Source organism: Coregonus clupeaformis, chromosome 36 (genome assembly GCF_020615455.1).
Source record: "Coregonus clupeaformis isolate EN_2021a chromosome 36, ASM2061545v1, whole genome shotgun sequence".
In the NCBI taxonomy this organism is placed as follows: Eukaryota; Metazoa; Chordata; class Actinopteri; order Salmoniformes; family Salmonidae; genus Coregonus; species Coregonus clupeaformis.
In genome coordinates, this window is record NC_059227.1 from 9,471,509 (window position 1) to 9,497,926 (window position 26,418).

Here is a 26,418-nt window from a genome sequence, read left to right on the forward strand (position 1 = left end):
GTTTGGTTACGGTCATGCCTATTAATGCATTCAATATATCATTATTCCATTCTTTCTTTCACAGTGGACATGTGGTTTGCAGAGTGCACAACCTATGCTACATTTGTGAGAAACAAGTTTTGGTTTATTTCATTCCATTTACGAGTTTTGTCAATTTAGTCCTTGACTTTTTTTTGGGAGCGCCCCTGTCAATGTTGAGTAAGGACGCGCACCTGATTACGCATAGAAGCAGGCCTATAGGCTACCTGGCTTGCGCGCAAATGTAGGCATATAAATGTGCCCATTTGGGATCTGATGGTATTTCTGATTGGCTTAATGCACCACCACTAATGAGCTGTGGAGCTTCTCAAAGTAATGTTTTCTTCACCTCAAACAGCAAGCAAACAAAGTCTGTTTTAATATCCATTCAGAATTACAATATGCAATGTTTCAAGTTTGTTGCAGACAGGCCATGCGTAGCCAATGCGATTTATAGGGTATTTATTTTGATCAGGAAATGTTCTGCCTGCAGGCTGCTATGATTTTATTTGTTGGCTTTATAGGCTATTTTTACATTTTCATTTAGATTTGGATCGAATTTTGAGATACGTAGACGTTATTAGAAATTAAATGAAACTGTTCCATGAAAATGCATATGAAAACCATAACTGGCACGCAGATCGGTAGAAATGGTAAGATAAATTGGCATTCCACATGAGCAAGTTTGCCGACTCCTCGTGTAGCGAATTCAGGAGAGTAACGGCAGAATCTTTGAAAGCCAGTTGGAGCGGGAGGAGGATAGTCGGGACAGGTTTTTTTCTTCTGGTTATTTTGATCTCTGGCTCCCTCTTGAGTCGTTTGTGTCTTATTTCATCAAACAGTGAGCTTAAAGCATCAGATGCAGTTGATTGGTTGAAAAACCTGATGACTTTCGGTCTACCAATATATTTTTTTTGTCAAGGACAGCCCTATCTGATTCATATCCTATACTAGATCAGTTTAATGGCTTTGTAAGTGTTGATTTACACAGACGTGGTGTGTGAGTTTGTACATTTCTACATTTACATTTTAGTCATTTAGCAGACGCTCTTATCCAGAGCGACTTACAGTTAGTGATTAAATTTTTTTTATTTTTTATACTGGCCCCCCGTGGGAATCGAACCCACAACCCTGGCATTGCAAACGCCATGCTCTATAAACTGAGCTACATCCCTGCCGGCCATTCCCTCCCCTACCCTAGACGACGCTGGGCCAATTGTGCGCCGCCCATTAGTCTCCCGGTCGCGGCCGGCTGCGACAGAGCCTGGAGATCAAATGCATTACGTGACTTGTTTATGTTGGTGCCTTGTAAAGTCGACCCACTCTCTCCCATCTGAAAGTCATAAAATTGGTTCCTGACACGGATTTGATATTAACCCCATCATTAAGAAATTGGTTTATTGCTCCACGCTAACATGGGGCACACACAGGGAGGGTGGTTTGAGAGGTGGGTGGCCTGGCCTGATAAGCTTGTTGAGTGATTGCCTAGTCTAAAACACTTTCAGTATACATTCAGACATAGGCCTCCCTGTACAGAATGTGTCTGGACCGTTCCAAATGTTCTGAATGTTCCAAATGTTCCTTGGCTGGTGCACCACCTCATACAAAGACATACCTGACATAGCAACATGTCTGTCTGTCCCACAAAGCTCTGTACTGTGTTAGTAGAGTAAGCATTCCTTTACTGCTTTACTGTGAGTAGTAGGAGTGCTCCTTTTAAGGATATCTGACCCAATCTGTGTCGCTCTGTCATAAACAAAAAAGGCCTGGATGTGTTCAAAGGACTTATTTTAGTGTGTGTAATGGATCTGGCCCTGAGCCTCCCCCTCACTCTGGCTCTTCTGTTCTCTTCCGGCCCTCGTCCATACAGTGGGGGAAAAAAAGTATTTAGTCAGCCACCAATTGTGCAAGTTCTCCAACTTAAAAAGATGAGAGAGGCCTGTAAATTTCATCATAGGTACACGTCAACTATGACAGACAAATTGAGAATTTTTTTTCCTGAAAATCACATTGTAGGATTTTTTTATGAATTTATTTGCAAATTATGGTGGAAAATAAGTATTTGGTCACCTACAAACAAGCAAGATTTCTGGCTCTCACAGACCTGTAACTTCTTCTTTAAGAGGCTCCTCTGTCCTCCACTCGTTACCTGTATTAATGGCACCTGTTTGAACTTGTTATCAGTATAAAAGACACCTGTCCACAACCTCAAACAGTCACACTCCAAACTCCACTATGGCCAAGACCAAAGAGCTGTCAAAGGACACCAGAAACACAATTGTAGACCTGCACCAGGCTGGGAAGACTGAATCTGCAATAGATAAGCAGCTTGGTTTGAAGAAATCAACTGTGGGAGCAATTATTAGGAAATGGAAGACATACAAGACCACTGATAATCTCCCTCGATCTGGGGCTCCACGCAAGATCTCACCCCGTGGGGTCAAAATGATCACAAGAGAGAGCTGGGACCAAAGTAACAAAGCCTACCATCAGTAACACACTACGCCGCCAGGGACTCAAATCCTGCAGTGCCAGACGTGTCCCCCTGCTTAAGCCAGTACATGTCCAGGCCCGTCTGAAGTTTGCTAGAGTGCATTTGGATGATCCAGAAGAGGATTGGGAGAATGTCATATGGTCAGATGAAACCAAAATATAACTTTTTGGTAAAAACTCAACTCGTCGTGTTTGGAGGACAAAGAATGCTGAGTTGCATCCAAAGAACACCATACCTACTGTGAAGCATGGGGGTGGAAACATCATACTTTGGGGCTGTTTTTCTGCAAAGGACCAGGACGACTGATCCGTGTAAAGGAAAGAATGAATGGGGCCATGTATCGTGAGATTTTGAGTGAAAACCTCCTTCCATCAGCAAGGGCATTGAAGATGAAACGTGGCTGGGTCTTTCAGCATGACAATGATCCCAAACACACCGCCCGGGCAACAAAGGAGTGGCTTCATAAGAAGCATTTCAAGGTCCTGGAGGGGCCTAGCCAGTCTCCAGATCTCAACCCCATAGAAAATCTTTGGAGGGAGTTGAAAGTCTGTGTTGCCCAGCGACAGCCCCAAAACATCACTGCTCTAGAGGAGAGCTGCATGGAGGAATGGGCCAAAATACCAGCAACAGTGTGTGAAAACCTTGTGAAGACTTACAGAAAACGTTTGACCTGTGTCATTTCCAACAAAGGGTATATAACAAAGTATTGAGAAACTTTTGTTATTGACCAAATACTTATTTTCCACCATAATTTGCAAATAAATTCATAAAAAATCCTACAATGTGATTTTCTGGATTTTTTCTTCTCATTTTGTCTGTCATAGTTGACGTGTACCTATGATGAAAATTACAGGCCTCTCTCATCTTTTTAAGTGGGAGAACTTGCACAATTGGTGGCTGACTAAATATTTTTTTCCCCACTGTATTTAGCTGTTGCAGTCAATGGAACTGGCTGTGTGCTTAATGCCTGGTGTCTTCCCTGTGATGCAAACTCACTACATTCCTGCCTGGCTCACCCTGGAGAGATGGAGTGGAGGGGATGGGATTTTAGGCTACACACTCACAGGCTCACACACTCACTTGCACTCTCAAAAAAATACACACAGGTGCAGAAACACCGCCACACATGGATGCACGTACGCAATCGCAAACATGCACACACTGTTTACTATTACTAGCCTAGTACTTTCAGTCCGACCCTGACAGTGTTTTATTTTTACTAACGACTTTGTTCGAGGTCTATGATTCCGCCATAGATTTAGCCTGAAGGTCAGGCATACTTTACCATGAGCTCAGTCTATTTTCACAGACACGGTTAAGAACTGTTCTGTCGTCCGTAATGCAGAGGTCCAGTGTGTCTGTGTTCCAGAGCTGGTCTCTGCTCTCTTTTCTGCCCAATGCTGTGTTGTGTTGGAGGTGAGAGAAACAGACTGTGTGATGGATGCAGAGTACAGTTAAGCTTAGTACTGTCCGAGTGGCGCAGTGGTCTAAGGCACTGCATCTCAGTGCTTGAGGCGTCACTACAGACCCCCTGGTTCGATTCCAGGCTGTATCACAACCGGCCGTGATTGGGAGTCCCATAGGGCGGCGCACAATTGGCCCAGCGTCGTCCGGGTTTGGCCGATGTAGGCCATCATTGTAAATAAGAATTTGTTCTTAACTGACTTGCCTAGTTAAATAAAGGTTAAAAAAACAACAACAAAAAAACACAACTTGTTATTTTATTAGGATCCCCATTAACTGTTGCAAATGCAGCAGCTAATCTTCCTGGGGTCCACACAAAACATGAAACATGAGATAATACATGACATAATAAACCTCGTACAAAAAGAAATACTGTGGTATTTTGGACACAGTAATTGCACTGTAGCTACAGTTACACTGCAAAATTACTGTAGTAAAAAAACAGTTATTTTGGAAGCAGTATTTACAGCATACTGCACTTTAACTGCAGTTACACTACCAGTCAAAAGTTTGGACACCTACTCTTCTTTATTTTTTATATTTTTTACATTGTAGAATAATAGTGAAGACATCAAAACTATGAAATAACACATATGGAATCATGTAGTAAACAAAAAAGTGTTAAACAAATCAAAATATATTTTATATTTGAGATTCTTCAAATAGCCACCCTTTGCACACTCTTGGCTTTCTCTCAACCAGCTTCACCTGGAATGCATTTCCAACAGTCTTGAAGGAGTTCCCATGTGCTGAGCACTTGTTGGCTGCTTTTCCTTCACTCTGCCGTCCGACTCATCCCAAACCATCTCAATTGGGTTGAGGTCGGGAATTGTGGAGGCCAGGTCATCTGATGCAGAACTCCATCACTCACCTTCTTGGTAAAATAGCCCTTACACAGCCTGGAGGTCTGTTGGGTCATTGTCCTGTTGAAAAACAAATGATAGTCCCATTAAGCCCAAACCAGATGGGATGGCGTATCGCTGCAGAATGCTGTGGTAGCCATGCTGCTTAAGTGTGCCTTGAATTCTAAATAGATCACAGACAGTGTCACCAGCAAAGCACCCCCACAGCATAACACCCCTCCTCCATGCTTTACGGTGGGAAATACACATGCGGAGATCATCCGTTCACCCACACCGTGTCTCACAAAGACACGGCGGTTGGAACCAAAAATCTCAAATTTGGACTCCAGACCAAAGGACAAATTTCCACCGGTCTAATGTCCATTGCTCATGTTTCTTGGCCCAAGCAGGTCTCTTCTTCTTATTGGTGTCCTTTAGTAGTGGTTTCTTAGCAGCAATTCAACCATGAAGGCCTGATTCACACAGTCCCCTCTGAAAGGTTGATGTTGAGATGTCTGTTACTTGAACTCTGTGAAGCATTTCTGAGGCTGGTAACTCTAATGAACTTATCCTCTGCAGCAGAGGTAACCCTGGGTCTTCCATTCCTGTGGCGGTCCTTATGAGAGCCAGTTTCGTCATAGCGCTTGATGGATTTTGCGACTGCATTTGAAGTTCTTAATGTTCCGTAGTGACTGACCTTCATGTCTTAAAGTAATAATGGACTGTTGTTTATTATTTGAGCTGTTCTTGCCATAATATGGACTTGGTATTTTACCAAATAGGGCTATAGCACCTGTTAATTGAAATGCATTCCAGGTGACTACCTCATGAAGTTGGTTGAGAGAATGCCAAGAGAGTGCAAAGCTGTCATCAAGGCAAAGGGTGGCTATTTGAAGAATCTAAAATATAAAATATATTTTTATTTGTTGTCACGCCCTGACCTGGAGAGACTGTTATTCTCTAGGTAGTTTGGTTAGGGTGTGAAACTCTGTATTGTATTTCTATGTTTGGCCCGGTGTGGTTCCCAATCAGAGGCAGCTGTCGCTCGTTGTCTCTGATTGGGGATCATACTTAGGCAGCCAGTTTTCCTGCCTGGGTTGTGGGATCTTGTTTGTGTTCCTGTTTGGCTTGTTTCGTGTATAGCCCATAGGACTTCACGGTTTTGTTGATTTTGTTATTTTGTCTAGTGTTTATCCAGTTTAATAAAGATGTACGCATACCACGCTGCACCTTGGTCTGACCCGTCTCTCAACGATCGTGACATTTGTTTAACACTTGTTTGGTTACTACATGATTCCATATGTATTAGCATTTGAGGGCTGTATTATTTCATAGTTTTGATGTCTTCACTATTATTCTACAATGTAGAACATAGTAAAAATAAAGAAACCCTTGAATGAGTAGGTGTGTCCAAACTTTTGACTGGTACTGTATACTGCAATGTACTGCAGTTAAACTGCACTCTGACTGCAATCTTTTTTCGTAAGGGACAAGAACAGCTCAAGGACAGAAGTACATTAATTTAAAATTAAAATAAAGAATTTATGGTCCCGTACTGAAAAAACACTGAGAAAACAGAGATACCTATACTATAGGCCTATATCCATTAACATCTATCAATGTCATTCTTGCATACATGCATATCAGTTTCCATATACATTATTATTTAGGTCAGATAGGGGAGAGACCGTGCTGCTTCCTCTCTGCTTGGAATATCTTCATAAAATACTAACGATCAAGGGAGCAGAAGATAAATTAAATGAAGGAGAGGGATGGGAAGAGAAAGCGAGAGGCCCAGCTAACTCTAGCCCCGTTTCCATTGGCAATTTGAAATCAACCCAGGTTTGGCTGGCCTTGGTAGGCTAGTTCAAATTGCATTTCCACTGCCTCCAGAAATTAGAAATGATGTAATGTTGCTAGGTAGCCAATATGTGACTGCAGCTGGCTTCGCTAATGTTGATAGCTAGCAAGATGTTGAAGAATTTAATTCACCCTCACTATGCTGTAACTAACGTGACCCCATACTCCTGCCAGTGCCAGCTAGACTCAGAGCCATGTATTTAGCTTACTGGCTTTAGCTAGCTAGCTAAACAGTTAGTCATTGTTAGCATAACAGGCTAGCTAGCTAGCTTAATTCCTACCTTTGCTTGCCATGGCATTGGCTATTAGCTAGCTAGCTAACCAAGCAAACCAGACCGGTTTGATATGATGCAGCTAGCTAGCTTTCAATATGACCTGGCCAGCCAAAATTCCTGCTAGCTCATGTTAGCTAGCTAGCATTTGAGGGCTGATTTGTTTTCATAAAAGTTTGTGTAGTGCAGAACTGAATGAAGGAACTAGCTATGGTGTTAATTTGTGTCATGTCTGGCTACTTCAATACTGCTTGTCCGTGTGCTAGCTAACAGCAACATGCCCAGACGAGCTAGCTAAACGTTTTCAGCATCCAGCATTCATAGCTCCAGCTGGAGAGACTAGAGGCGCGGCCCCAGCCAAACCACGCTCTCACTACTCAGCTATAGTGGCCTCAGAGCAGTGTGACTGTGTGTGTCACAAATCCTATATATGTGTGTGTTTTGAGGAGGGAAAGCAAGCCAATTATAAACATAATGTGGAAACCCTGTTTAAGGCTTGCAGCAATCCAGTCCAACGATGACACACCAAATTCTTGAATGACCACATGAAATGAGCCTTGGCTGTTAATATATCCATCTCTTAAATACATTCCGTTCTTTGTCACGCATAACTATACTCTATTTCTCAATGGCATACTTTGAACCACGCTATAAATAAATATTTAGATCACTGTCCTCAGTCAGAATATCGCTGGTCGTGGTTTCCAGAAGATTATATAGATAAAATATGTTGATTTGGATGTTTTCCTCCCTACCCCAAAATCCCTCTTCCAATCCCAAATCCCAGTCCTTCTGAAGACATGAGACACAACAGCCATGGAAAGGTTGTTAGATGCCTCTTTAAACGTCCCAAAGATTTCCATTAGATTAAAAGAGGTGGAATAATGGGATGTATAAGTAGCTGGTGTGAGACTATAGCAGGTTGGCCTTAGCACTGTGCCTGCTTCTAGCATCTGTCAGGTGGTGAGACAAAAGGACGATATTCTCCGTACTGATGCAGGGAGATTGGAGATAATGTGGTGCTCTGTACCCGATTGGCAGAATCATTTAGAGAGACAAACTGCTAATGAGGAGCATTTATCTGCTGCTTGACATTGATCACACGCTAAGTGGTTGAGATCACATGGTAACAGTAGTTGAGATCACACAATAACAGTGGTTGAGGGATGGCATCAAGCACCTGCAGCTGTGTCAGACGACATGTACAGAACTTGTGTTCTGTTAGTGTCCAACACAAACAAGGCTGCTGTTGGACAAAACTAATTCCCCTCCTTGGCTTTGACTAGTGTTCTGGGGCCTCATTTGATGAAATACAAAATATATCCCAGAACATCCTTGTGCCAGTTTTCCCCCAAAGGTTGGTATTTATAAAAACTCAACTTTAGACCAGGCGCACACACATTTTTTAGTGGTTGAAGTATTGTACTGCAAGCAGGCAACTAAGTATTTTGTGCAAATGGACAATATGATGATAAAAAAACCACACAAAAAAACTGGAAAACATAATAACAAGATGCAACCATTTGCCATTAGTGAGAAGAGCTGACAGGTCGACAACAATTTGCCATTGTTTTCTCTTTGCCAAATACAGCATAAGTTACTGCAAAAGATAACATTCTGCCAAAACATTTGATCAAATTTGTCATTGCTCTTTCTATTAGAAACTACCATGTCCTAATTCCAAAAGTTCCAAATTATACAGCAAATTAAGGGCATTATGTCACCATAAAAGGTGAATGGAGGGCATTTTCCAGGCGGAGTTATAATGCTAGTTCATGCGCGCACAGTTTAAGGACTGGTCAATATTTTTAGAGTACCAGTACCAGTCAAAAGTTTGGACACACCTACTCATTCCAGGTTATTTCTCAACATCAACTGTTCAGAGGAGACTGTGTGAATCAGGCCTTCATGGTCGAATTGCTAAATGACACCAATAAGAAGACTTGCTTGGACACGAGCATTGGACATTAGACCGGTGGAAATATTTCCTTTGGTTTGATGTGTCCAAACTTTTGACTGGTACTGTACGTCGTCTTTTCAGAAATGGCGCACGCAGATATATAGTGTGAAATTTACACAATGGTTATAAATGAGGCCCCTGATCCGATTTGCTGCGCTTGGTTATGGGACACCTGGAAGTGACTGTGAGCTGTAGAGTTGGATTGAGTCATTTATAGAGTAGCTCCATATGGACTAACTGGGCTTCAGTCCACTGAGACAGAACTGTTCAGGCCAGGCCTCTGAGCCAATAAGGAAAGTCTCTCTGACCAACTGGACTGGGGGCTTGCCAGGCTTTGTGATTGTGCGGCTCTGCTTCCATTGGCTGTCAGAATCATGGACAGCTGAGAAGCATCACACTGTTGCTACACCCAAAAGCTCGGACTGTGTGCAATTCATTCTCAAGACCACTTCAAAGATACTCACTCTTCAGTGCAGAATTGTATTTGGGCATTTTCAGTATGGATGTAGACCATGTTGCCTAACATCTGCTCCTGCTAGGGCTGGGCGATTCTATTGTGAATACCGGTATACCAGTGTGGATCCACATACCGGTATGGATTTTTGCCATACTGTCTATAAACGATATTACGATAGTGCTAAATGAAATAAAGTTGTACAAATTGTGCTACTTCGTCAGTTTTGTCCTAGTTTGGTTGAGTATAAAACCATCAGAATGGAGAAAGCCCATTAAAATCACTCAAAATTCATTTGTTGCCATTCAAGGGTCATGCACTACTCATAAAACATATTTAGAACTTTTATTATTCAGAAACATAAAATACCGTCATACAGTCGGAAATGAGAAGAATATTGTGATATGATATTTTGGCCATATCACACAGCCCTAGCTCCTACCCCAACCTTGGTTCTAATTTTGTCTGTATTAATAGTCTGCCTTGGTTCTGACGCATTCATACTGTCATGTCGTCCTTCCTCGCATAGTTCAGACTGGTTTCCTACTGTCTAAATAATTAATTTGTCAAACACAGCACATTCAAGCGATTCTCGTTTTCTTGTAAAATACTGACAAAGCTTTTTTGTGTTTTTCAGTCAGTTGTAGTAGTAAGTTGTTGAAAGAAGTTCGGATTCAGGCTGTGTGCTGCCTACACTCCCTTAGCAACCGTTCCCCAGGCAACGCATGTCAGGAACTGAGACGCCAGTAAATGGATCAGCAAGGTTTTTCACATATTTGAAGCCTTCATTCCCTTAAATGTAAGAGAGGCAAAGTCGGAGACGAATCCAACCTTGTTTCACTCTGCTCGGTGTGCAACAAGGGCTCCTGAGAAAGTGAGGGCAATTCTGTGTTTGTGTGTTGACATGCGCTGAGGAATCCTTTGATCATTTCTAATCTGGTCCCATTGTTCTGTTCAGTAGGACCTGCAGGGAGCTGCCTTCCCCTCTCTCAGCAAGGCAGATATGTATTGTTAATGCTCCAGCTTGGTTCACCCTAATAGTGATGATACATTGAATTGTTAGACTGTATGAGAGTTTTATAGTTGTCATACTGTTCTCCTCTGTGTGTGTTGTGTAGGAATGTTATGATCGCGAATGCCAGGGAATGCAGTATGTGTCAGATAGCATTACATGTACAATAAAAACACTGGATGGAAATAGTCTGAACTACTGCTGTGTACAGGTATGGAATGTCATGCTAGCTAAGCAAACAACGTGTCCAAGGTGAGTGAGCAGTGCTGTCGTGTTTTCTTTCGTGTCCTCAGGTAAATAGCCAGTTTTTTTAGTTTTTTGTCTATTTTGTATATATTTCTCAATTGTACTTTTCATTCTTTAACTAAATATACTTTCCTGCAACCCGCCTCACCCAACGTGGAAAGGATTCTATTAGTTCTTTATAACTTTTATCAAGAACCTTAAGCTGAAACTGGTCTAGCTGCAACCGAATGGCTGTGGTAGCCAGCTAGCTAGCTACTTGCTATTAGCCACCGTTAGTGGTCTAAACTGTTGTCCGTGGCCTGCACTACCCACCAGCCAACTCTAGCTCTAGCCTGGACAATTTGTCGGCCTGTCTGCACAGCGTGCTATCGACCCAGAGAATATCGGATTTTCTGCCGGAATCACTGGACCCTAGCGCCGGATCATCGCAACTAGCTAGCGGCAACCGAATGGCTGTTGTCGTTGGCTAATTACCATTGCCCCTTAGCAAGCACCAGTTAGTCTTGAGCTAGCCTCGAGCCAGGCCCATCTCCCGGCTATCTACCTCTCTGTCAACCGGACGGGACCTCCTAGTGTTGCCACGGAGCCCCGCCGATCCAACACGACTGGTCTGCCGACAAAATCGTCTGATGTGGTTTCAACAGGCTTCCCGTTATGACGTCGACCACGAAGATCCATCTGCTAGCCCCAGCCCGCTAGCACACGCAAGCCGTGCTTCTTGCTCGCCAGTGCTGTAGCAGCCCCGAACTACCTCCGAACTCTCCTATTGCTGTTCACTGGACCTTATGATAACTCAGCTATACAGCTGATGCCTGCTGGACTGTTCCTTTATACAGTACCGCATCCTGTTTATGTTTAGCCTCAGCCCAAACTTTGATTGCTTTATGCCTCTCTCCCATGTCAATATGCCTTGCTTATTGCTGTTTCGGTTATTTCTTATTGTACTATTTCACTGTAGAGCCCCCAGTCCAGCTCAACCTGCCTTAGAAAGCTCCTTTGTCCCACCCCCCATACACGCGGAGACCGACTCAATCGGTGCCTCCAGTGATGCTATCTCTTTCATTGTTACCCAACGCTTAGGTTTACCTCCACTGTACTCATATCCTTCCATATCCTTGTCTGTACATAATGCCCTGAATCTATTCTACAACTCCCAGAAATATGCCCCTTTTATTCTCTGTACCCAACACACTAGAAGACCAGTTCTTAAAGCCTTTAGCCGTATCCTCATTCTACTCCTCCTCTGGTGATGTAGAGGTTAACCAAGGCCCTGTAGGCCCCAGTATAACTCCTACTCCCTAGGCGTTATCATTTGTTGACTTCTGTAATCGTAAAAGCCTTGGTTTCTTGCACATTAACATCAGAAGCCTCCTCCCTAAGTTTGAGTTATTCACTGCATTAGCACACTCCGCCAACCCTGATGTTCTAGCAGTGTCTAAATCCTGGCTTAGGAAGGTCACCAAAGATTCAGACATTTCCAGCCCCAACTACAACATTTTCCGTCTAGATAGAACTGCCAAAGGGGGTGGGGTTGCAATCTACTCTAGAGATCCACCTTTCCAGAAATAAGTCTCTCAATGTTGCCGCTTGCTACAGACCCCCCTCAGCCCGAGCTGTGCCCTGGACACCATATGTGAACTGATTGCCCCCCATCTATCCTCAGTTCGTACTGCTTGGTGACCTAAACTGGGATATGCTTAACACCCCGGCCAACCTACAATCTAAACTAGATGCCCTCAATCTCACACAAATTATCAACGAACCTACCAGGTACAACCCTAAATCTGTAAACATGGGCACCCTCATATATATCATCCTGACAAATTTACCCTCTAAATACACCTCTGCTGTCTTCAACCAGGATCTCAGCGATCACTGCCTTATTGCCTGCGTCTGTAATGGGTCCGCGGTCAAACGACCAACCCTCATCACTGTCAAACGCTCCCTAAAACACTTTAGTGTGCAGGCCTTTTCTAATTGACCTGGCCCGGCTATCCTAGATGGATTTTGACCTCATTCCGTCAGTAGAGGATGCCTGGTTGTTCTTTAAAAGTGTTTTCCTGTCCATCTTAAATAAGCATGCCCCATTCAAAAAATTCAGAACTAAGAACAGATATAGCCCATGGTTCTCCTCAGACTTGACTGCCCTTGACCAGCACAAAAACATCCTGTAGCGTACTACATTAGCATCGAACAGCCTCCGCGATATGCAACTTTTCAGGGAAGTCAGGAACCAATATACACAATCAGTTAGGAAAGCAAAGGCTAGCTTTTTCAAACAGAAATGTGCATCCTGTAGCACTAACTCCAAAAAGTTTTGGGACACTGTAAAGTTCATGGAGAATAAGAGCACCTCCTCCCAACTGCCCACTGCACTGAGGCTAGGAAACACTGTCACCACCGATACATCTATAATAATCGAGAATTTGAACAAGCATTTTGCTATGGCTGGCCATGCTTTCCACCTGGCTACCACTACCCCGGCCACCAGCTCTGCACCCTCCGCTGCAACTTGCCCATGCCCATGAGTATGTGGACAACTACAAATACCTAGGTGTCTGGTTAGACTGTAAACTCTCCTTCCAGACTCGCATTAAGCATCTCCAATCAAAAGTTAGATCTAGAATCAGCTTTCTATTTCGCAACAAAGCCTCCTTCGCTCATGCTGCCAAACATGCCCTCGTAAAACTGACTATCCTACCGATCCTTGACTTCGGCGATGTCATTTACAAAATAGCCTCCAACACTCTACTCAGCAAATTGGATGTAGTCTATCACAGTGCAATCCGTTTTGTCACCAAAGCCCCATATACTACTCAACATTGTGACCTGTACGTTCTTGTTGGCTGGCCCTCACTACATATTCGTCGCCAAACCCACTGGCTCCAGGTCATCTATAAATCACTGCTAGGCAAATCCCCGCCTTATCTTAGCTCACTGGTCACCATAGCAACACCCACCCGTAGTCTACGCTTCAGCAGGTATATCTCACTGGTCATCCCCAAAGCCAACACCTCCTTTGGCCGCCATTCCTTCCAGTTCTCTGCTGCCAATGACTGGAACGAACTGCAAAAATCTCTGAAGCTGGAGACTTATCTCCCTCACTAACTTTAAGCATCAGTTGTCAGAGCAGCTTACCGATCACTGCACGTGTACACAGCCATTCTGAAATTAGCTCACCCAACTACCTCATCCCCATATTGTTATTTATTTTGCTAATTTGCACCCCATTATCTCTATTTGCACATCATCTTTTGCACATCTATCATTCCAGTGTTAATACGAAATTGTAACTATTTTGCACAATGGCCTATTTATTGCCTTACCTCCATAATGTACTACATTCGCACACTGTGCTCATATGTAACTCTGTGTTGTTGTTTTTATCGCATTGCTTTGCTTTATCTTGGCCAGGTCGCAGTTGTGAATGAGAACTTGTTCTCAACTGGCATAGCTGGTTAAATAAAGGTAAAAAAAAAAAAAGATGTCACCCATACCAAAGTTAACCAAAGGTCTACGTTGTAAAACATATTCCCTTTTTGGTGAAGCATATCTTGTTCCGTATAGAGCAGGGTTCCCAAACTTTTTGGGCCCGTGATCCCATTTTGATATCAATTAATTTTTTTCATGTAAAAAATGTTATGTAATCAATGGCCAACGTTTACTTTTTTTATTGTGGCTATGACAGTCTATTACAAATCAGTATGACAGTTTTGAAAGTATTTCAAGCTGAAGGAAGTATGGTTTAAAGTGACTGAAATGCATCAGAAAGCTATTGGGAAGTTCAGAAGATCATCAGGCAATAATTTTGTATGATCTTCTGTGTAGAATATAACATGATTTATGTTATTCTCTCCCCAGTCAGCACCTAGTCTTGTCCGCTCTGTTATAATGATTGTGGGCGTTGTAGAGGGAATCTTATCTTTCAGGGATCGGGTCATAATAGTTTGTAGAGCCACATTTGCAGGAAGAAAACAGAAACCGCTGTTTATTACATCTAACGGCTACCGGAGGTTACTGGTTCTATGAACCAAGCACAATTATTATTATTTTTTTATTTATTATTCTGGCTGATTAGTTTACGTCATCCCCGTTACATGTAATTCGTTACTACCCAATCCTGTATACAGTTTCACTCCGTTTTGTACTGTGTAACTACTCCCCATATATGATGGGTCATTGACATTGCACGTCAATTGCATCATCCACCACTGACCTTCTCTAACCCTGTCGGTCTTTCTAGTGGTGGGCATAATAAACCCTTCCTGCTGCTCTCAACACAATCCCGCCTAAATTTAACCTCTGGCATACTGATAATATTATACATTTTAGTGGGGATGTTTTAAAGAGGCTCCTGCTTGTGCAGCACTGTCAGCACTCCTGTCACAGTTTGACGATACTCTCGATGGAGGAGCTACTGCCCCCGCCCCTCGCAGACTGCCCCCGGGGTGTTCTCTCTACTGTAACTATATCAGCGTGGAGATAAGGGGATGTTATCCTATAGCGAAACCCCTTGGAATGGTCCTTCCAGCCGGATACCCCGCCGCCAGCCCTCTAGTGGCCCAGCCCCTAATGAGCAGTACAACACTCCTGCTCTTTAATTAATTCTGAGAGGAGGGAGAGGGAGGTGTGGGAGGGTGGAGAAGATTGAGATGAGGCTGGCTGTGACATCTTCATTGAGGAACAGGTGTGTGTGTGTAGGTAGGTCCTGACCAGATGGAGCGAGGGGGAGGTGTGACACCAGATAGTGTTTGAAACTGATGGCTGATGTTGAGCTGACGATTCAACCAGAACTGGGTTTGGTTTACAGCAAGAATAAAGAACAGGAGGGAGAAGGAGTGTCTGAGGGAAAGGGGCTTGCGGCTTGTCCGTATACAAATAAAGCACCACAGATTAATTTGTCATGCCAGTGGAGTTCCTCCCTTGACAGTTGGTCAAGGCTTCAAGGGTATCAGCCTGGCATATTTGGTCCAAATTGATGTGACACAATCCAAGATGTCTCAAACTGACAGTCATGGATAGGGGCTCTGCAGTGTCATTATGACAGTCTGGGTAATGTTTGACAGCAGGCCTGGTTGAGGCTGATGAAGCCCCACAGAATGGGCAAGTACATCAGTCACAGCCTCCATGGTAGTGAGATGGGGAGAGAGAAGAGTCTGTGAAACGGCTTGGAGCCAGACTACTGCAGCCAGCCAGCCAGCCAGAGTCGCAGTGAGCTACAGCAGGCTACCCCAGGAGCCATCCTGCCTAACCTCTTATTAGAGCATGCTGCCCTCTGGTGGTGAGATTTCTAGCTGCAGAAATAAGTCATTCCCAAACTGGGAAGCTCCTATCCGACCTCAGCAGACCTAGTTGGAATGAACAAGCTGATATTGAATGCGTTTAGGTACTTGGTGAATGTTATGCAGTCAATACCAGTAGAAACTGAATAACATACAGGTTCTGTCCTTATCACTACAGAATGGGAAGCTGTAGCCAGAAGAAGACATTGTTGTGTTTAACAACAGAAATGTGCAGAGCTAGCTGTGGTTACGCAACGGTTTGTCTTGCACAGAACAGTAATTACATAATGACAACAAGCTTATATAATGATAACAAGAAGGCCTTTTCCAAGCGACAGCACTGCCTGTGTGTCTGCATGGTGCATTAGGCCAGCTTGTGAAACGAGGTTATGGCCTCGTCTTCATTTACATTTTACCGGAGCGATTAGGGTTAAGTGCCTTGCTCAAAGGCACATCAACAGATTTTTCACCTAGTCGGCTCTGGGATTTGAACCAGCGACCTTTCAGTTACCTGGCCCTTAACCGCTAGGCTACCTACTGCCCATCATCTTCTCCCCTCCTCTATTCTTTCTCCTCTCTGGTTTCTCCACTATCATCTATGGTCTCTCTTTTTTCTTCTATGGTTTCCTCTCTTGACTCTATGGTCTCTTCTTTCTTAGCTCTCCTCATCTGGTGTCTCCACCTCTATGGTCTCCTTTCTTAGCTCTCCTCATCTAGTGTCTCCTCTATGGTCTCCTTTCTTAGCTCTCCTCATCTGGTGTCTCCTCTATGGTCTCTCCTTTCTTAGCTCTCATCTGGTGTCTCCTCTATGGTCTCTCCTTTCTTAGTTCTCCTCATCTGGTGTCTCCTCCTCTATGGTCTCTCCTTTCTTAGTTCTCCTCATCTGGTGTCTCTACCTCTATGGTCTCTCCTTTCTTAGCTCTCCTCATCTGGTGTCTCCTCCTCTATGGTCTCTCCTTTCTTAGTTCTCCTCATTTGGTGTCTCCACCTCTATGGTCTCTCCTTTCTTAGCTCTCCTCATCTGGTGCCTCCTCCTCTATGGTCTCTCCTTTCTTAGCTCTCCTCATCTGGTGTCTCCTCCTCTATGGTCTCTCCTTTCTTAGCTCTCCTCATCTGGTGTCTCCTCCTCTATGGTCTCTCCTTTCTTAGTTCTCCTCATCTGGTGTCTCCTCCTCTATGGTCTCTCCTTTCTTAGTTCTCCTCATCTGGTGTCTCCTCCTCTATGGTCTCTCCTTTCTTAGCTCTCCTCATCTGGTGTCTCCTCCTCTATGGTCTCTCTTTTCTTAGCTTTCCTCATCTGGTGTCTCCTCCTATGGTCTCTCCTTTCTTAGCTCTCCTCATCTGGTGTCTCCTCCTCTATGGTCTCTCTTTTCTTAGCTTTCCTCATCTGGTGTCTCCTCCTATGGTCTCTCCTTTCTTAGTTCTCCCTTTGCTCATCTCTCCCTCTTTCCTACTCTATATGCAGGCCTCTCTCGCTTCTCCTCATTAACCCCCTTTCTCTTCCCCTCTCTCATCTCTCTCTCCACCGCTCTGGTCTCTTCTCTCCTCACCTCTTCTCTCCTCTCTCCCCATGGCAGGCAGCTGCAGGAGCTTCAGAGGCAGAAGGAGGTGGAGCGCGAGCGGCTGGAGCGGGAGCGCCAGGAGAGGGAACGGCTGGAGCGTGAGATGCTGGAGAGGGAGCGCGAACGGGAACGTCAAGACCGTGAGCGCCTGGAGCGAGAGCGGGAGCGTGCCGAGAGGGAGCGGGAGCGCTCCGAGAGGGGGCATGTGGAGCGCGCCGAACGGGATCGGCTGGAGCGTGAGCGTCAGGAACAGGAGAGAGAGCAGTTAGAGAGAGAGCAGTTGGAGAGAGAGCAGTTGGAGAGAGAGCAGTTGGAGAGAGAGCAGTTGGAGAGAGAGCAGTTGGAGAGAGAGAGGGCGGAGAGAGAGAGGGAGCTGATGGCAAGAGAGAAGCAGGAGAGGGAGAGGATGGAGCGAGAGACTCACGAGGCGCAGCAGTTGGACAGAGAGCAGATGGACTGGGAGAGAGGGAGACGCATCTCCAACGCCGGTGAGCAGTCAATACTTTTTCCTTACCTCTTACACACTCAGACATACTCGCACACATGCATATACATACTTATACACGCATATGCACACATCTGATGTCTAGCACAGGATAAGGTAGTACATTACACACTGAAGACACAGGACAGAACTAAATGACAGAATAGTCACCAACTGTGAGTGGGTTTAGCTCTCACTTCATTTAGCAGTAGTTCTTCCAAAGAGCCGTCTTGGGTGTAAAATCCCAGCGTGGCATTTAGCTGGAGTCTGAAGCGAAGCCTAGACGCGGACTACTCAGCCATCCCTGGCCGCTCATTAGTTAGTGTGATTTATAGCGAGGCTCCGCTCCCATCTCTCTCTGCCCATCTGCTTGTGTGTTGGATGGGCTCGTGGAACAGCTTGAGTGGCGCTAGGGCATAGGGGGAGTGTTTGTGTGTTTAGGTGCTTCTCTCAGCGAGGAAGCAAGCAAGCACACACACACTCAGCCCTCTCTGCCTACCTCTGTTAAATGGGTCCAGTTTTGACCAGTGATGGCTTTGACTATGTGTTGGTGGATGGTAGGGTACCCCAGCCAGCCTGCCCAGCAAAGCATAGGCAGGTGCAGGACTCAGGTTCTGGGGTTGGTTAGAGGAGAATCAAGGATGGGAGATGGGCATTGCTGCTACATATTGGGTCAGTGGGGGAGCCAGTGTTGGCACGGTTGGCATGGTTCAGTGCCACACTCATCACATTAGCTGGGCCAGATTCTCTGTGTTAATAGGCGAAAAATAAACCATCAAGGCTAACATGCTGCCTGCCCCCCAGGAGAGGGGGAGGGGCCTTCAAGTCAACATAAATATGAACATATCTAAGATATTATGGTATAGAGTAGACTTTATTTTTCTCAGGACATTTGTACAATAAATGCATAATGACCCAATTCACACAGTACATGACAAACACAAGAAACAATGTTACACTGCATGTTACTGTAACATTTGAGGTGCTTTTGGGTTTGAGGTGTGAGAATGCACTTTTAATATGCTTCTAGTTGTCTTTCCTATAGGAAAAACAAACATTTGCGCTGTTGGCCTACTGTACATAGCCTTGCAATAGCTTTTGGTTGGATTTCCAATTGAATTCATAGTATGTTCAGTATTCCATTGGATGTAGTCAGTGTCTATGGATGTCATGCTGATGCTGTGTGTAACCATGCTGAACTTCTAACTGAACACTTGTTGAGGAGAGGTCTGCTAATAGGGCATCCACAGATCCATTGACCGTCTTAAATTAGCTTCTTGATGTATCCGTCACTGTGGAGTCTGTGTCATATTAGCTATGCCCCTCATCACGTTAGAAAGAACAAGAGCTTCCTTGTGTGAATAGAGAATCTCAACCTCTTTAATCTAGCCATTCCTAACGGTCCTCTGATGGAAACCCCTCATAACACTGTGGTGGTTCTAGGCCTGCCTCACCCTCTACTGGTCCCCCTCTTCTGTTAGCCACTCTCCTAGGGAACACACTAGGCTACATTTAGTTAGTGTGTATGGAGGAGATGTAGTGTATGTCCATTTTGGGGTTAGTGAGGTGAGTGGGTGTTATTACTCTGGGATCACAGAGCAAAGCTGGGGCTTGCCTCTGGTCACCCAGGGAGGGGAGGGGAGGGGAGGGGGGAGAAAGGAGGAGGCAGTTGGTGGGTCGGGAAAAAGAGAGGAAAATTTGGGCAAGAGTGAGTCTTCTGGCTGGAGGAACAGAAGGAGTGTGTGTGTGTGTGGCTGCCACTGAGGGTTAGTGGAGCAGAATGAGGCTGGCACAATGGATTAGCAACATTACCCCTCAGTCAACATATGGCAGGAGTGGCCTCAGCTCTGGGCTAACTCTAGGGCTACGCTGGCTGAGGCCACAACAAAACAGAGCATGGATAATTCAGAGCATACAGTCAGGCTCTGGCTGTGTGACCACCCAGCGATAATACCCCCGCCATGGCTCGCCTCGGCTCACTAGTTCTGTACTTTACATGAGAGATGAGAAGATACTACTGATGTGGGTATTGATTAAAAAACACCATGAGAAACACAGACTTTGCAATGGTATTTTTTCTTTGTTTTTTCAAAGAGGAGATTCTGACTTGAAATCGTTCTGATAGAAAGCTAGGTAATGGTGAATGCAAGTAAGGGGTGATTGATTGAAACTGTGAAGTCACCCAAATATTTAAGCATTTTGTTTAATAAGTTATTTTAGTTTCTACCCGAGTCTGTGTACCATTTTGCTTATTGTCCGAACAATGAACAAAACATGTCCAAATTGGTTACATGTCTCAATTGTGGTGCTTTGACTTCTACATTTATAGAATACAACTGTTCTGCTTGCTCAGTCCTGGTATAGACAGGATGGATGCAGCATGGAAAGAGTGAGTGACTGACCAGTGCTGTGTCTGGTGGGTGTTGATCCTGTGAGTTCCACCAGAGGCTAATAAATCGTTTGAAGTGTGCATCACTTGATCAGGCTTCGTTCAATGAGGGACCAAGCCAAGCGCTCCCTCCTGAAAGTACGATGGTCTATGGTTTTCTGCTTCCTCTATCCATGTGTACACATTGTTTACAGAGTCTGCCTCAGGTTCTGTCTCAGCTGCTAACCTTGTGTACTAATAGTAGCATCCTTTCTGTCAGAGAAAGAACCAAAAAAAGTAAAAGGAGATTTAGGTCTGTGCTGGTTTTTCCTGCTTCATTTGCCCCCTTCTCTCTCTTCTTTCTGTTTCCCCCCCTTTCTCTCTCTCCTCTCCTGTGTTCTTTCCCCCCTTGTGTGGCTGCACGGTGGCTGCTTCTCTCCTGTCCTGTTCTGTCCTGTTCAGCATTTGAAAGTACCCTCTACACCCCTCCGCCTCCAGAGTACTCCTCCAAGACCTCCTCTACGTCTGTGTCTCCCACCACCCCCAACTACCCTCCGCCCACCCCGTCACCCTCCTCTGCAACACCCCCCACCCCGCCTCTACGACACTCTGCCTCCCGATTCGCCACCTCGCTAGGCTCCGCCTTTCACCCGGTCTTGCCCCACTACGCCACAGTCCCCAGGCGACAGCCAATCCCTCCCACGTCCCCCGCCCCGGCCCCAGCACCCCCCTCCAAGTCTGTGGTGTGGTCAGCAACCAACTTCAGCCCACTGCCCCCCTCGCCCCCCGTCATGATCAGTAGCCCGCCGGGCAAGGCAACCGGCCCTCGCCCTGTCATTGCCATCCCAGTCTCCAGCTCCTTGTCACAGAAACCCGCCTCACCCTCCCCCAATGGGCCTCCCATGTTCTCTGCCCCTTCACCTGTCACCATCGGCAACAGCAGCAACCCCGCCCCGCCTCCCACCCCGCCTCCCCCTCCACCGCTGCCCCCTCTCTCCCTGTCCCTGTCGTTGCCCTGCCAGCAGTCGCCCGTTGTCTCCCCCATCGCTCCCCTTGTGTCCTCTCCCTCATCCCAGCCTGCTGTTGTCCCTTCTCCTTCCACAGCTCCCTCTGCCTCTGCTGACCTCTCTGTAAACCTCTCTGTGCTGGGAGACTCCTGCTCCTCGGCTCCAGAGGCCTTTCAGCCTGCAGACCCTCTGGCCCAGCAGGGTAAGGCCTCACCTCTCTCAGCCTCGCTCTCTACCTCCACTCACCCACTAATGGTGGGGCCAGGGAGCAGCGGGCCTGCCCTAACCAACTTGGCCCAGCTCTGGGTGCCAATGCTGGCTGCAGCGGTGGCTAGTGTGGCTGTGGCTCTAGGTCTGCTAGGTGCTTGTTAATCTGTGTTGGTCAGGTGTCTGTCTGGCCTTTGTCAGCATACTCTCACCATGTATGTTCATGCTATTGCTCATGGTCATGAGTTGCGTTGTGAACTGGTTTGAATGGTGTCTGGTCATTAGGCATGGCATGCATGCGTGTATGTGTGTGTGTGTGTGTGTGTGTGTGTGTGTGTGTGCACTCAGACAGGGGGCTCTGTTGCATCTAGCTATAGATCACTGCAGCAAAGTCTGAAGGGATCAATGTCTCTGTTTCTCCATGCTTGTTTTTTTTTATCACCTCAAACTATTATTTTTCTGCAATTCACCATTGTGATGACCTTAGTATTTTACCATGACTTTTCACCCTCACTTGTCATGTCAGTGTTGTGTTCATCAAGCCTACTGGACCTGGTGACAGTTGGCTTGTATACGTGACACAAAAGGGACTGATAGATGGAGACTCATTTCTGCGCTATCCTTGTTCACTTAGGGTTATTGTCATGACACTACAGTACGTTTCAAGGGAACAGGAGGGATGCTAGTGCTGAGCAATTAACAGACATTTTAGTTGTATTTTGATTATGAAATGACTGACTGAACTCGGTCACTTTCACTCTCAGAAGCAATCCATGGTAAGATTAGCAGCTGGAATCAATAATATTAAGATTATGATTTTTCCCTCTCCTGAATGGAATTGTTAGCAGATACATGTCTGTGCCCTCTGCATTTGGGGATCCAAATAAATTAATATCCATTTGCATGTCAAATGAGGACAAGCCTTTTATTATTCACCCTAAACCTGCCCTCACATTCATCTGATTACCTTATCAACTTGATGGGATATAACATTTAATTCAATAGTAGTTATCCACATTTGAAATCTTTCTGAAAACCATTGCAGTTTCAAAAGTTCAGATTTGACATAATTCAAACACTCCAGTAGCATTAATGAGACAATATTTTTTAACTTATTAAAGTTTTAGATTTTGGTGTATTACAACTGCCCTTTGAGTAACTCGTGAGTAGCATTTATATGTAGATGATTCAGTCAGACTATTTCTCCCACTCGGACTGACCCACCCGTGTTCCAGTGAACTCTGCCCTCCAGTCTCCTCTCTCATTGGCTGAAAGGAAACTGGTCACGCTATAGAGATCCTATTAAATTACTATTCTAATAATTAGTATTCTAATTCCTAATTCTATGGGTCACACCCTCACTGACAGGAGCTCAATATGGGAACATTCCATCATGGCTTATTGATCCAATCATCTGTCTGGGTTGAGGAATCACAATGATTTTCTACAAGCTAATTATTACAGTTAATACATCTCTGTGGTTCCATGGTTTAGGGCTGCTCTTGCAGGCATATGCTGATATTGACCTAACTAGGGCTGCTAGAGTTCCTGTGTCCGATGCATTTTCTGTCTTGTTTATGTGTTGGATGTCTACATTTGCTTCATTCAAATGGATACATTTAGGCCGTTGCCACAACTCACTGATGTTCATGCATGTTGTATGACAAACAACAAGGGGATGTAGTGTGTTCATACCATGTCTTCAAAAAACAGTTTTGTTCTTCACACACAAGTTTTAAAGTATAACATTTCCCAATAAATGGTCAAGCCTGATAATGTTAGTATTGATGCTGAATATACTATGGGTACTTTAGGAAGCCTGAGTTTTGTGTGTGAGGATAAACTAAATAGGAGAGAACTCCTGACTCTTTCTGTGAGTCCCAAAGTTTGATACTGACCGTTTACTCTTCTCCCTCCTCCCCCCATACAGACACAGTGTTGACACCGGTCCTGCCCACCCCTCCTCCCCCTCCCCCCCTCCCTCCCGGCTCCAATGTGACCCCCACGGCCGCTGCCCCCCCGGCCCAATCAGGCCCTCCACCCCCTCCCCCCTTACCCCCTACACTCACCCCTACCAGTGGCGGGCCCCCTCCCCCACCCGGACCCCCACCTTCCCTTGGTGGCCAGGCCCACCCTCCACCTCCACCAGCCCCTCCCCTGCCACCAGGCCTCTTCTCCCCCTCGGAGGACCGCCCCCTATCCGGGCTAGCCGCTGCCCTCGCTGGAGCCAAGCTGCGTAAAGTGCCAAGGGTGAGAGGCCGACACACACAGAACAGAAACACACCCACGTATCCTTACCCCTACACAGACACCCACTGTTTGTCTCATACCATATCCTCACAGGCTTGTGATCTTGTCCAGCACCAGTCACACTTTATATCCCCTCTATTCGGAGTAGTGCTGAGCTATTAACCAACATTTCGTTGTTTTTTTCTGTTATTAAATCGACTTCGGTTCAATTACCTGAATTCCATGTAGTTATTTTTTTGTGAGCCCAACTCGCCGTTTCTCGAGAGAAATCAAAAAATTCACGAGAGAAATCTGAGAAATCAAGCCAAGAACTATGTGGGACGCTGGGCTGAAGGGAGTTGTAGTTTTCGTGGTAATTAACTACATAATCCATTGCGCCAAGAGACGAAGAAGAGGCAACCAAGAGGTTTCACTCTCGCCCAAATCTGTCCAAAATAAGCCCAATGCGTTTCTATGGGCTTATTTTGGACTGAAGCTTGTCGCCTGCCTTCCCGCCTTTGGGACAACTACTCCCATTGTTAGGGCATAGACATGAGCATCTCGTCATTTTATACAGATCTCTGGACGGATACACTTTTACGCCTGCTACGTTAGATTAGATACACACAGACCGCATTGACCACATGAGAGCAGAATGTACACAACACAACGATGAGTGACAGTTCGTGAAAGTATACCTTATCTACTTTGAAGAACTAGTAAAACATTTGTCAGACAGCTCTGCAGCATACATAGGCAGGCTAGCTAAATAGGATGACTAAAGACAGTACAGTATGGGGAGCACATAACGTTAGATGGCCTGGCTGGCTGACTGCTACTGCCTGAGTAGAGATGAGATGATGCCTTTAAGGAATGAAAAATAATAGTCATCAAATAAAAACTAAGTAATATACACAACTGAAATATTGTATTATTTCATAGTAATCTCCTATTTTTCTATTGATGTCTACCCAATGTGGACCTGACAGAGAAAATTGAATATTTTCAATGTTTTGGCAATTGAATGTTCACTATTTTGGGCTTTGGAATTTCCATTAAAAAGCTCTAAAATCATTGTAACGTCATAATTTCATCATTTAAAAAATATCGAAACCGAAATAGAACACAGTGATTCTTTTTTAATAATCTAACAAAAACCGAACCGACCTCAAAACACTAATCACTCAGCACTAATTGGGAGCTGCCACTCACTTCAGATACATTTAAATCATGTAGCCCTTACTGTACTTCACTCCTCCATATACTGCACTCCACCATACCTGACCCCCAGTTATGTGCCTCTGTAACATGGTCTGCCACTACTTAACTGACTGACCACTACTTCACAGAGTGATAGTGGTGGTGACGCGGCAGCTGCTCTGGCTGCAGCCATGGCTGGGAGCTTGGCTGGCGCTGCAGGGGCCAAACCTGGAGGGAACGGCCCTCTGGGAGGAGCACCTGGAGGAGGGGGGTTGATGGAGGAAATGAGCGCCCTGCTGGCCAGGAGGTGACATTAAATTACACCCCCGTTTGAAACATGGAGGGAGACAGCATGTTTGGGTGGCTTCAGGGAGTGGGGACAATATTGAGGAAGGCTTGATGCCCAAATATTTCTTGTCAATATAGATATTTTAATTATTTGAGTGTTCTATCATTGCAGACTATGTAGCTGGGAGTGGGAAGTTAGAAAATCTTTATTTAGGTTTACAATATTATAACATGTTATGAGGTTGGCAATCTATCTTAATATTTTGTTGTTTTTCAGGAGAAGAATTGCAGAGAAGGGATCATCGCCTGAGCCGGAGCAGAGAGCTGTGAGTATGACAGACAGACAGAGGCCAGGGAAAGGTCATCTCTGTATTTCCTGCCTGACAGTATCTATCTAGTTTACCCATCTATAATTCAGTAACCTGATGTTTGTATTCTGTAGCCTGGTGTTTGTATTCTGTATCCATCTCTTCTGAATATCTTTGGAGCTTCATATGTTTCTCTTTGAGGGTCATTAGGGTCATTAAAGAGGATCAATGGATCTCTCTCAGTGGATTATTAACTCAATGCCTGGTCACATTTCTGATATCTGGGTATCTGAAGCTGACCTATAACTTCTAACCTTTGAACTCACGGTGCTTCTCTCCAATAGGACGAGGTCGGCGAGGGCACCACTACGCCCAAAGTGTCTGCCTGTAGCACACCAGGTGAGTGGGGTTCAGTACAGGATACAGTACAGGATTGTAGTGGTCAGAGATACACAGGAACAGCAACATGCACCTTCCACATTTAGACCACCAGGACCCTAGTCAGTGTTGGCCAGCAGTTAATGTAGTTTGGCAGATTTGTTCAGTCTATAGAGTTTGTCTGTATTGTTTTGTCTCCTGATGAAGTGGTTGAGTTCTATCAGTGTAATATATCTAATGCTTGTGTGTGTGTCTCCTCCTCAGACATGCCCAGGAAACCATGGGAGAGGACTAACACTATGAATGGTAGCAAATCCCCGGTCATTGGAAGGTAAATACCAGCATTCCATAATCCACAAATGGGCTTAGATTTCAATTGTGTGCTTTCATGTACACACGGTAATACATTTTTAGTCTGAGTCTAAACACATTATTGGGTCAAGCACAACTAAGTCAAAATATCCACTGCCTGTCTGAATCATT

General features: G+C 45.1%; 1 protein-coding gene across 3 annotated transcripts in view; it reads left to right on the forward strand.

Moving 5' to 3' along the window:
• enah (ENAH actin regulator) overlaps positions 1-26,418 on the forward strand; it is a 150,871-nt gene that overhangs the window by 119,317 nt on the left and 5,136 nt on the right. For 2 of the 3 annotated variants that reach the window (XM_045211252.1, XM_045211251.1), the window contains exons 5-11: positions 17,482-17,954; positions 20,781-21,527; positions 23,463-23,782; positions 25,111-25,268; positions 25,527-25,575; positions 25,902-25,956; positions 26,200-26,266. In XM_045211252.1, coding sequence (XP_045067187.1) covers positions 17,482-17,954; positions 20,781-21,527; positions 23,463-23,782; positions 25,111-25,268; positions 25,527-25,575; positions 25,902-25,956; positions 26,200-26,266 — 1,869 coding nt within the window. The remainder of the gene's footprint in view (positions 1-17,481; positions 17,955-20,780; positions 21,528-23,462; positions 23,783-25,110; positions 25,269-25,526; positions 25,576-25,901; positions 25,957-26,199; positions 26,267-26,418) is intronic. The other variant, XM_045211253.1, reaches the window with a different exon arrangement.